Source organism: Coptis chinensis, chromosome 8, assembly GCF_015680905.1.
Source record: "Coptis chinensis isolate HL-2020 chromosome 8, ASM1568090v1, whole genome shotgun sequence".
Classification (NCBI taxonomy): Eukaryota; Viridiplantae; Streptophyta; class Magnoliopsida; order Ranunculales; family Ranunculaceae; genus Coptis; species Coptis chinensis.
In genome coordinates, this window is record NC_141463.1 from 90033537 (window position 1) to 90045879 (window position 12343).

The 12343-nt window shown below is 35.8% G+C and overlaps 1 protein-coding gene and 1 pseudogene across 2 annotated transcripts in view; one reads left to right on the forward strand and one right to left on the reverse strand.

The window, feature by feature from the left end:
* The window catches only part of LOC147484186 (eukaryotic translation initiation factor 3 subunit E-like), a 75659-nt pseudogene that overhangs the window by 43671 nt on the left and 19645 nt on the right, over nucleotides 1–12343 (reverse strand). The window lies entirely within an intron of this gene.
* Nucleotides 2434–10541, forward strand: LOC147484190 (uncharacterized). Its single transcript, XM_086576268.1, is given in 13 exon segments — nucleotides 2434–3126; nucleotides 3206–3803; nucleotides 3971–4210; nucleotides 4576–4705; nucleotides 5419–5571; nucleotides 5721–5944; nucleotides 6046–6115; nucleotides 6706–6806; nucleotides 6808–6910; nucleotides 7946–8181; nucleotides 9209–9287; nucleotides 9374–9511; nucleotides 9826–10541. Coding segments are annotated over 13 exon segments (2931 nt in total). The 5' UTR covers nucleotides 2434–2462; the 3' UTR covers nucleotides 10021–10541.

Sequence of the window (12343 nt, forward strand, 5' to 3'; positions counted from 1 at the left end):
TTGCAATCCGTTTTAATGATAATATTGTTGTAGCCTAAGACATACGCTCATTGGATGGCGCATTTGAGCCCTCGGCTCTCTCCCTCCTTAGCATTTCTTCCACATGCTCTACTGGTACCTGTTGCTAAGAAAATTCCATTGTCATCTTGCATAACATAACCAATACCAACAGGTTTAAATTCCGAATAAAAAGCCATATCCATATTAATTTTGACAAAGGATGATGGTGGAGCAAGCCAAGTTTTGGTTATAGGTAAATGGGTGGACGGTTGTGCTAGTTTTTTATGATGTTTACAGAGGTGTTGAAAAGTGAGGTGGTTTGCAGTCTTGGCTATATCAATATTCAATAGGTAAAGGAAAAGTTTTTCCCGTGAAAATGTGGGCACATATTTCTTTCCAAATGGTCCAGTAGGTATACAAGCATGTTAATTTTCACTCCTCTACCGCCACGGGCAACCAGGGGGTGGTTTAAACCAGAGACCAACAAAATCTTTAACAGCTAAATGTTTGTAAGAATCAAGCCTGAAATGCCATCTAGACACAAACCAGACTGCCCTAGTGAACAGGCACTCTATGAGCAGATGGTGTAAAGTTTCAACCGATGTTCTACAGAAAACACAACGCTGATCTTTGATAGCAAAGATGCGATTGATATGCTCTCTAGTCGGGACAATATCATGAATGCTTTTCCATGCGAAAAGCTCAGTCCATAGATTCCCATTTGATTTCCATATTTGGAGAAAAAAACTTGGAATATCTACAATGGGTTTGCTCATATTGGCATGACTGAGGTACTCATAGAAGGATTTAATATTAAAAGACCCATTTTTCGTACCCCAAAACAAAGATGCATCAGTAGCATCGTCTTTGACATAAACATTCGTGATATACTGGACGATAAACACAGGGAAAAGAGTTTCTAGCATGTGGATGTTCTAGGACTTTGTGCTTGGCAGAAAGAGTTTCAGAGACTCTCTCAGGCGCCATCTTAGGCCTAGGGCCCTAACTGCACATACCACACCTCCATATTTAGGAACCCAAGATTCCGTCCAGATGTTGATGTTCGAACCATCACTATTAGCAGTTATGTAGTAGTACACTAGTACTAGTTCACTGAACATCTTGTTTCTTTTTTCTTCAATTCCCAATCCACATAGAAACTAGCTCCAGCCAATTAATATATAATAACTTTCGTTAACAGCACCACCAATTACATAGGTGACGTGGCTTTGTTTAAAACAAAAACGTGATTTTCACGAGAACTTTCTGTTGCTTTTTAAAACATCCAACGTTCTTCCACCGTCCAATCTCATCGAATTACTCAACAAAAAACTCAATACTCATTATCAACCGTAGATCTAATTTACTTTAATTAAAAAACAATCATTATTAAGAAAAAAAAAAACACCACCTTTCTTTCTTCTTCTCTCTTTCAAAACCCTAAAAATTTGCACATCCTCATTATCGATGCGAAATGCAAATGAAACATTCCCAAATTTCGAACCGAAATATCGACGTTCGGCACAACCGAGATTAGTGAAAGTTCGGAAATTTGTTTCTTCTAATAAAAAAAAATCATCCTCAAATTCAAATTCACAACAACAAGAAGAAAATTTCAATTTCAATTTCAATCCATTTCGTAAAATTTCAAAGAAGAAGGCTCAATTCATGTAAACGATGATAGTAGATTCCGTGAATTGTATAATCAGTACAACAATCATAGTGATGTGGATTCATTCGAGTTGGGTAAGTTTTCTTCATCTTCATCTCATGTTAATATGGAGAAATTAGTTGATAATGAAATGAGGAATTTGAAAATTGATCCACAAACTTCAAAAGATTGTTTTTTTAATAGTGGTGGTGTGTTTGTATTTGGAACTAGTAATAGTTCAAGTGTGGATATGAAGTTACCATATGAAATGAAGAATTTGAATATAGGTAGCAATGCAGCCCACACATTTGTTTTTGGTCAAAGTGGAAGTGTGGATTTTAAGTTGCCTCATCAGATGAAGAATTTGAATATAGGAGATACTACTGGGAATGTTGAGTTTAAAGCAAAGGGGAGTGATGAGAGAAGGTCTGTGTTTCGAAGAATAAGAATGAGGCTAGTTCGTTTGGAGTTGGTGAATCGCCTTTGTTGCCCGGTGAGCTGAGAAAGTTGAATATAGGAGACACTGGGAGTGTTGGTAATGTTAAGGATGCAGGTTATGTTAAGTTTAAAGCTAAAGGGAGTGAGAAGAAAAGCTTTGTGTTCTGAAAGAATAGGAATGATGCTGGTTCTTTTGGAGCTAGTGAATTGTCTGTTTTGCGAATGAGATGAAGAAGTTGAATATAGATGGCCTTAAGGGTGGTGACAAAGTTGAAGAGTCCAATGATGGCTCTGATAAGGTTAATGGGACCGAATGTTTTGGTTTTGGGAGTGATAAGAAAGAGACTGGCTCTTTCAGCAGTAAGCAGTCAATATGTTGCCTGATGAGATGAATAAATTGAATGTGGGTAGCAAAAGTGGAGATTCTAATGCATTCGCAGATACAGCCTCTACCTCTTCTTTTGATGCCCAAGCTAATAAGTCAACTCAAAGGGTTTCAAATGATCCTGGCATTGGCAATACTATGCATGGATCATTCTCCTTCCAGGCGGCAAAGCCAAGTAGAAGTTCGTCGGTAGGGTCTGATCATCCTCTCCAACCGAATGATGATTCCAAATCAAGTGAAGCTTCCACATCATCGTATTCATTTCACACGGCTGGAGTTAGCTTTCAATCGTCTGGAACTGCTTTTGAAGAGTCTACTGCGGATAGTGCTGTAAATACTGTGGATAGTGCTGTAAATAAGGCTGAGTTTGCGTTTGGTGCACCTCCACCCCAGGATTCTTCACGTTCTTCTACAGAGAAACTATTCACTGGTATGAACCAAAAGTTGGAGTTCAGTGCAAAGAAGGGAGCAGTTAAGGACTTAAGGACAAAGAAAAAGAAAGGAAAGACGAGGGAGCCTGTGAAAATTCACCTGTGGGCCGGAGAGCACAATATATCAAGTGAAAACAGTTACAAAGAAAGCCTAGAATCCTCTGGATGTTATTCCCCCATGGATGTTTCTCCCTATCCAGAAACCTTAGCAGTGGATAAGAGTCAATGGAGGCGCTTCTATGGCATCAGATGATTTCTTCCCACTTGATGCAGATCGTCCCCTTAGCTGATGCACACTCTTCTGTTGGTGTAGATGCAATAGATGCGATTGGATCACTGCCGAAGAGAGTTTGAATATTAACGAAGATACGTCAAATTGTGGAAATCCAGATAAAGAAAAAGATGTCAGTGCTGAATGTCATTCAGATGAGTTTGTCTCAGGGCTAAAAGGTGGACGTCCGAGATCCAAAACTGAGACTGGGAGTAAAACTGATGCTAGTGTCGCTGCAAAAGGAACTGACAGGGATCTTCATACACATGTAGAGAGTAAAGGAGATGATGGAAGGATACCATTTTGCTTTGCATCAAATTCTCAAGATGCCAGTGGTACTAACTTCACCTTTGCAGCTGCAACTACTACCCACGGACATACATCAGCAGCAAAGCGTCACTATAAAAAGAAAAATTGGTTGAAAGTTGGTCAAGATTCTTATACGTCCACTTTAAATGCAAAACTACAGTTTGCTTCTCCAGATAAGCCATTTTTCCCACTTCCTGGTGGTTCTGTAGTTGACATGAATAGAAAAGGAGACCCATCGATTTCTCAAAGCATAGGAGAGAATCGAGCTGAATCAGTTGCCAGAGTTGCTCATGAAGCCTGCGAGAAATGGCGACTCAGGTGTTTTTTCAATCAAATTGCCTCTTATTATTTCTCCTGTGCTTATCGACTTTTCGGCTGGCTGATGTTTGCTCTTCATGTGTCTGTGGTAGGGTATCCATTGCCATGTTTGATCATTGTTTTCATCATTCTTGTTTAAAAAGTCAGTCCATTTTTATCTGTATCAGGGGAAACCAAGCTTATGCTAATGGGGAGCTATCCAATGCTGAGGATTATTACACACGTGGATTGAATTGTGTGCCTGAGAATGAGACATCTGAAAGCTGCCTCACTGCTCTGATGTTATGCTATAGCAATCGTGCAGCCACAAGGATGTCATCTGGAAGAACGAGAGAAGCACTAGATGACTGTAAAAAGGCTGCTGAAATAAATCCAGATTTCCGCAAGGTTCAAGTTAGAGCTGCAAAGTAAGGATTTCCCTCGGACATTCTCTTATTTAATCGTGATAGACTTGCTCATTCTTCAATGTGTAAAATGTATTAAGAGAACTCTTATATCTCAGCTATAGTTAGTGGCAAGTTTGAAACTTGTTTTGTTGTTAACATGAATATAATGGGAAATCTGTGAACAGGTCATATAATTCTTGCTTGTCATCTGCCAAACTTTGTTGTATCTTGTTACTAGATGACACCTGATCTTTTCTTGTTTGTCATATTTGCAGTAGCTTTCTAATATATTTGTGTCATTGCACCTGTTACTGAATTCTTTGCTATTAAGATATCACAGTGATGGCATGTCTTTCTTCCCTAAATCACTTGATGCTTTCGTCCAGTTGTCATCTGTTGCTTGGTGAAGTTGAAGACGCATTGAAATATTTCAAGGATTCTTTACCACCAGGAGCTGATCTGTGCTTGGATCGTAAATTGGTAATAGAAGCTTCTAACGGTCTGCAGAAAGCGCAGGTATTTGCATCCGTTTTTCGTGAGTTTAATCTTTCATTTTCATATATTTGCAATGCTGACATCCAAACTTTTAACTAGATAAAAACTTTTGATCTTCTAATATCTAGGGAGGCTACTTTCTTGAGTATGAAATAAAAACAGAATAGCAGAACAAATGAACAAATGAACATTGAAACATAAAGTGCAATTGCAAAGCAATTATGCTTCTTCAGCAATTTTTCTTTGAATTTTTTTAATACAAGAAGTGATCATCAGAAGCTCATTCTACTACTTGGATATCTTAACATACAACAGTGTCACTTAATAAATTTTTCTTTGAAATCTTTTCTTTTGTAAAGAATGAATATCTTGACCAAGTCATAGATCATATTGCACAATTCAAGTTAGCAAGCATTTTCACTCTATAATAACTCACCCTGTTATACTGACAGTTATGATAAGCTTTTATCTGCTTTCCGTTTTCACGTTGCGGAGGCTTGACGAGTCTCAGTTAAACTGAAGGAAGGTTTAGTCTTTGAGCAAGAAGCTGAAGGCAATAAACTAGAAGAAGACTAAGAACCTATTGTACTATCTGCACATCAAAACATATAGAATCACCTGTTCTGCATCAGGCTTTTCATACTTTATTTTGCTTGCTGTATAGTTTACCTGATCATATCTTTTGTGTACAAATGTAGTGACACGTCTTTGGTTTCTTCCTTTTTAACTGGCAGCAAGTAGGTCAGTGTCTTAATCGTTGTGCTGAGCTTTTGCACAGAAGAACATCGGATGATGCGGAAGGTGCTTTGCAACTAATTGCCAAGGCGCTTTTAATAAGTCCTTATTCAGAGAGACTGATTGAAATGAAGGCAGAAGCTTTTCTGATGGTGTGTTCATATTTCATTCACTACTCAGATTCTAAATGAGAAATCAGTATACATTTACTCTTGGAATTCATTAACCTGCTAATCATATCTGTTTCACACCAAGTATATCAGTTTACAGCACTGACATATTTTTTTACTGTATCTAATAGCTACGGAAGTATGAAGAGGTGATTCAGCTATGTGAGCAGTCTCTTGATTCTGCAGATAAAAATTCTTCTTCAACAAGTGCAGATCGTTCTGAAAGCATAAAGAACTGTCCTGCAAGGTTATGGAGGTGGCATCTGATGGCCAAGTCCTATTTTTACCTAGGAAGGCTTGAGGAGACTCTTACTTTGATGGAGAAGCTAGAAAGAGCAGAATCTGAAGCACAACGGTAATCTTGTTTTTTGTATATACTAACATTTTACTATTACTATTTACAATCATGGTATTCTTATTGATGCCAGTATGTATCTCTCACATATTCGGTTATAGGATTGGAAACAAGATTACAGAACCATGGAGTAAATTAGCTGTTACTGTGCGGGAGCTATTGCGCCACAAGGTCTGGTCATTCACTATAAGTTATTTTTTTAAGCGACTTGCATGACTAGAAACTTATTTGGTCTATTGATTTTTTATATGGATAACTCATGGGTCTTCTTAATGAATTTCACTTGTATTTAACTATTTATAGTCCAGAATTGGAAATAGATATAAGAGAAGGTAACAAAGATATAGTACACCATGGAGTTCTCAACCTACTTTTGCTCTTATCAATGGATTTAAGCAGCATCTGTTGTTATCAATGGCATGATACATGTAGGGAGGAGTAAGATAATTGGACATGGAACTTCCTTCTCATGGTTGTAGAGTAAAATGGTAGTTGTACTGACAAACATAACGTAAAATATTAAAATTAATCTTGTATCTTTCGCTTCAGGGCTTTAATTCATAGGTAGGTGTCTTGTTTGTGTGATGGCAGTTAGTTCAACTGATTAACATTGACTTTCTCCTTGAGTTTATTAATGTCCATTTTGCTAGTGTAAGCATGAGTGTAGTTCATTAAACTGAAGATGTAGCCTACATTATGGATTACCTAATACCTTTATGACTTCTTGGTATTAGTTGTAGTGACACTACTATTAACTGCAGGCAGCAGGAAATGAAGCATTTCAATCAGGAAGGCATTCTGAAGCAATTGAACATTACACATCTGCCTTATCATGCAATCTTGAGTCACGCCCTTTGCTGCAATATGTTTTGTAATCGTGCTGCTGCACACCAAGCTTTAGGCCAAATTACTGATGCCATTGCCGATTGTAGCCTAGCAATAGCTCTTGATGGAAATTATCCAAAGGTATGCAATTTCATAGTAGTCATGATTGAGATACGTTGGTATACGGGGTAGAATTTAGTTTGTTGTCTTCTTTTGCTCTTAAAAACATGTTAACGCTAAGTTAAATAATCGTGATTAATCCATCGAACATGTGAAGAATGTTGGTTTGCTGGAGCTGCCACGATAACTGTCTTGATTATAAATTGTTAAGTTTCAACTGTCAGTAAAGAAGAAAGTAGAAATGGTTCTCCTGATTATACAGTGTTTTAAGGAAGTCAATTCTGGAAAGGAAGTCAATTATGAAAAACCATTGATTGTGACCATATGAAAAATATCTATCTTTATTAGATTCTAGGTGTTATTCCAGATCAATTCAGATCAATTAATCCAGGATTCAAGTTTATACTCTGCTCTAACTATTTAAACATCATACTCCTTACAAATTCACAATTTGCTTCTTAGGTACGTGGTTCAGTGTGAATTTATAAAAATATAAGTTATAATGTCTATCATATAGACTTCAGTATTCAAAGTTAATATTATTCAAATAGTTAAATCCTTTTTTAGTTCCGGTCGAGAGTACTATTGGCAGTCTATGCATACTAACATGTATGACTATTTGGGTGGCAATTATATGGGGATCATTAACAAATCCGAAGTATGCTTGTCATGAATTATGGTCTATCTATGCACGCCTTTTAAACTACACAAAGAACAATAAAGTTAAATTGTTAAAATAGTCACTGAATGTTGTCCTTGCAAGTTATTGATGCATTAATTCTCGAGTTAAAGTTAGCTCTTTTAGTTTCCTGTGTCCTCTTGGTGTAGTAGTTGTTTTGGCTGAAAATGATTATTATTCCAATAAGTGTTGTCTTTTAAATAGACTAACTTGGAATCTTTCAGAACTTAAATTGTAGGATATTTCATTCATTAGCTTCTTTCCCATTGGAAGTCTCTGTGTATTCACTGTATTGTATCCACCATTATGGGATCCTTTTTTTTAAGGCTGTCATATCATTATTTTGTTTCTCCTAAAAAAGCCTTTTACTTTTACAGGCAATTTCTAGACGAGCCACTCTACATGAGATGATTAGAGATTATGGTCAAGCAGCTATTGATCTTGAGAGACTTGCATCTCTTCTTGAAAGACAAACAGAGGAGAAATCCAATCAATCTGGAAAGTTAGGCAGATCAACTAGCGGAATCATTGATTTAAGACAAGCTCATTCTCGATTATCAACCATGGAAGAAGAAGCAAGAAAAGGAATTCCATTGGATTTGTATCTCATCTTGTAAGTATTCTGTTCACTACAACAGTAGCTACTAAATTTGTATCATTCCAACCACCTAGAATACCGAAGACTATTGATTTTCTTGTGAATAAAAGTCTTAAGGAAATTTGAAAAGGTACGTTTAGTGTTACATACGGTTTTGCCTTTAGCCTGAATCTTTCCTAGCCTTGGAGCAATTTTGATGGTGGATTTACTAAAAATGCTTGAAGTGACAATTTTAAACTGATCTTTCCGTCCAATTACATTATTTGAAAAAAGAATACTTAGATAATCCCCTCCCCCCGGTGTGTGTGTTTGTGCGGGTAAACCAGGTTTTTTTCTACAACAAATGTAGAATAGACAAGCTTCTGTTGAATTTGTCCTTTTTGGATAAACCAGCTTCCTATTTAAGTTTGTTGCATTTGTTTTTGGATAAATCAGCTTCTCTTTTGCTTAATCCCTTTTTTTTTGGATAAGCCATATTTTGTTTGTATTTTTTTCATTTTTTTTTTACTTAGTTTTTTCCCTGACAAACCATCTCTTTCTTTTAAAGTTGTCTCTTTATATATTTTTCTTTTTGGATGAATCACCTTATCTTTTAAGTTCTTGCATTCCTTCAAGAAAAGATTACTAGTTTTGTTGACTGATAGCCTAAATCATAGCCAAATGAAAGAAATTGGCCTAGGTGACCCTTTCAAACTGTTTGTGAGCATCATTATCTATTATTTTTCACTAGTAGTGAATTGATCTCTGTTAAGGATTGGCTTAGCTGAATAGTGGGGTACTAGGAATTTGCGACAAGAAATAGTAGTCTGTAGTTCCATTATCTTTATTTATCTTTTGGCGCTAAGATGTGAAAGAAAAACGAACGGGGATAATAGACTATAAGGGAAGATGTGAAAGAACGAGAGTGGGATAATAGATTATAAGGGTGAGAAGATACTAAATTAAAGTCTTACACAGGGAAAAGAGGGTAGAATAAATCAGTGAGGATGAAAGTGGTTTTATGGGATTGTCTTAAATATTCAGGTATCAATTTCTAATGCAGGGGGATTGAATCATCAGGCATGGCCTCAGACATCAAGAAAGCATACCGCAGAGCAGCACTTAGACATCATCCAGACAAGGTATTTAGTCCCTCAGATACACTTATATTGTTGATGTTCCAAGTGTTATACTGGTTCACCCACTAACACGCTTTGTCTTGGTATAGGCTGGTCAGATCTTGCCAAGAAGTGAGAATGGAAATGATGGGGTGTGGAAAGAAGTTGCTGAAGAGGTCCACAAAGATGCAGACCGGCTTTTTAAAATGATTGGTGAAGCATACGCCGTACTTTCGGACCCTGTTAAGGTCTGCAGCTAATTTTAAGTGTATCTGATCTGATTGAGGCGTGACTTGGATTTTTGTGATTCCGATGTTTAACCATATTGACATTGTCTGATCTTTAAGCCAAAATTCAGGCACTTGATTTTAAAAGAATAAAAAATTCAGGCACTTGATTTTAAAAACATTTATTCTTTTCGTGCTTTGAATTATATTCTCCACTCTTTCATGAATAAGGATTTGACAATTGATGATTTCCTTGTCTTTCATTGGTAATAGTACTTTGTTTATTGTATTTCTTCAGGGATATGGTTGTACTAATTTATTAATTATGCATGCAGCGCTCCCAGTATGATGATGAAGAGATTAGGTATACTAAGAAGGACAATGTATGCAGCACCTCCAGAGCTTCAGATGTTCACAGCTATCCCTTCGAGAGAAATGGCAGCAGGAAACAGTGGCAGGAGGTGCGGAGGTCATATAGAAACCAATATTCACAGTGGTCAGAAACTTCTCGTTCAAATAGGTACTTTTGAAAACGATATGGAAGGCTCACAGGTGTTGAAAATTGCCTCAGGCTATACAGCCTTGTGGTTTGTTTGTGCCGCCAAAAGATAAGAAGCACCATTCTTTTCAGAGTTCAGCCAAAGGGAAGCCAATTGAACCTTTGCAAGACAGGGTGCGAGAGCAACAACTGAAAAGGATGAATCTGTTGATGTGTTTGAACAAACGCAAGGTTTTAAAGGATTTTAAAAGCTAGCAAACCTTCAAAAGGTCGTTCCTAAAACGTATGTGTGTATATACATTCGGACTGAAGTTTCTGTCGTGAGGTTTTAATGGTCAAGGCCGAGTTCGAGTTTAGACCATGCCTTTTTATATATCGTGGAAGAAAGGAGTTCCGTTATATTATTGTGACCAAGTTTGGTTCATCTGTGATCACAAAACAGAATACAGTGTCTATGCCTGAAGGGGGCAATTCTTATTTATTAGTACTAAACCAATTTGAGATTTTTCATTTTATTTTTGTTGAGTAATATAGAAAAACAATTTGAAGCTATGCGCAATGCAGAATCAATGTGAATAATTTGATGTCCGAAATCAGACAAGACCAGCGAGCTGTAGTTCAATATTTTAGGTCGAGTAAACTGGGAGATTTTTCTATTTTTCTTTTTGCCATTACAAAATTATTATTTATCATTTATTTTGAGTCCAAAACCATTAAAGAGAGACAAACGTGTCTTTGAATGTTTGATTACTTAATGAAACTAAAACAAATAGCCAAAGGCTCAAAACTTAATCGGTTAGTTTGTATAATTCTAATAACCCATAACAAACATGTAAGCTCGCTCTCTCCTTTCTTTCACTCTTAATTCTTAAACAAGCATCAGACTTTACCTAAAAAAAAAACAAAAAAACAAAAAACAAATTCAGAAAAGAAGTGTAGCGCAGCTTGTTGCACGTTTGTCATAATAATTATTTGTAAAACTTGTTATCATTATCAATAAAATTTCTACTTAAAAAAAAATAAAAAAAAATAATTTTTTTTACTTTCAATGTTAATCTTTTATAGTTTTCTCCACATAATAGTAGAGTTAAATAGACTTATAACATTATAAGAAAGTTAACAATTTGTTGAATTATTGTAGACTTATGGATTAGATTATGTAGATATATATAGACATAATAATATCAATTAATGGCTTAAGTGCTTAAGTAGTTAACTTCATCAGTCCATATTAAATTCTTAATAGTAAAAGTACTATAGTTTTGTAAATTGAAATAAATGTATAATTTTGTTGATTTTTATTGTTTAGACCTTAAAAAAAAAAAAAAAACAAACAAACAAACAAACATTTTGTTTATTTTTATTGTTTAGACCTTATGACAAAAATTTTGTTGATTTTTATTGATTTTTATTATTTTTTTTTGAGTGGGGTCGGGTGTGTACATAATCTCGTAGCTCCGTCCCTGCATTGGGTGTTATAGAATACTATACACAAACACACTTGGCTTTACATAACTATTCCACACAAGCACACATAATGTTAGTATGATCTCTCACAAAATAACCATTCATAACAAACAAACTATAAACAAATTAGGATTTTCAGTCTTGATGGCCGAGTATATAAACACAGGCATTATCAGTCCAAAGCCACTAACACTTTCACAATGGCCAATATCACGATTAGATTTATGAGTAATAATGAAACACATGAATTGGTAAATGAATTCAACACTATTAGAGACTTAAATACCTTTATTCAAAATGAATACTCTATTCCTTTCAATCAACAAATCATTATGCAAAAGAGTCAAATCATGGAAGATTTGGATGACACAAATTGTTTCACGGAACAACACGACATACGAGTGTACCCAAAGCTCATCTCAACACAAGTTGAGATCACTGTAAGGTGTAGTAATAGTTCACAGGGAGACTCTAGTATCTAAATTGCAACTGATGATACTGTGCGAGATTTAAAAGAAACAATCATGCAACATGTGCACATTTCTATTGAATCATAAAATTTGTGGATGAATAAAAAAAAATGCACATTTCTATTGAATCACAAAATTTGTGGATGAATAAAAAAAAATGCTAGAGAATGAGGTTGTAGGTGATTATGTAGTCAAACCGTATGGAAATATTGTTACTGTATAGTAGTGAGTTCGATAGAAGAAGATCCCGAGGAGGATATTAGATTTGAAATTGAATGCAATGGCATATTAGTAACATTTATTTCATGCTTCACCAGAAAATCTGTGAATCAGAATTGGTCGAAGGTGACAACTTTGTTATCACTTTGAATGGAGAAGAACTTCAAAAGCCAAGAACATTAGTTTCCTATGGCATAG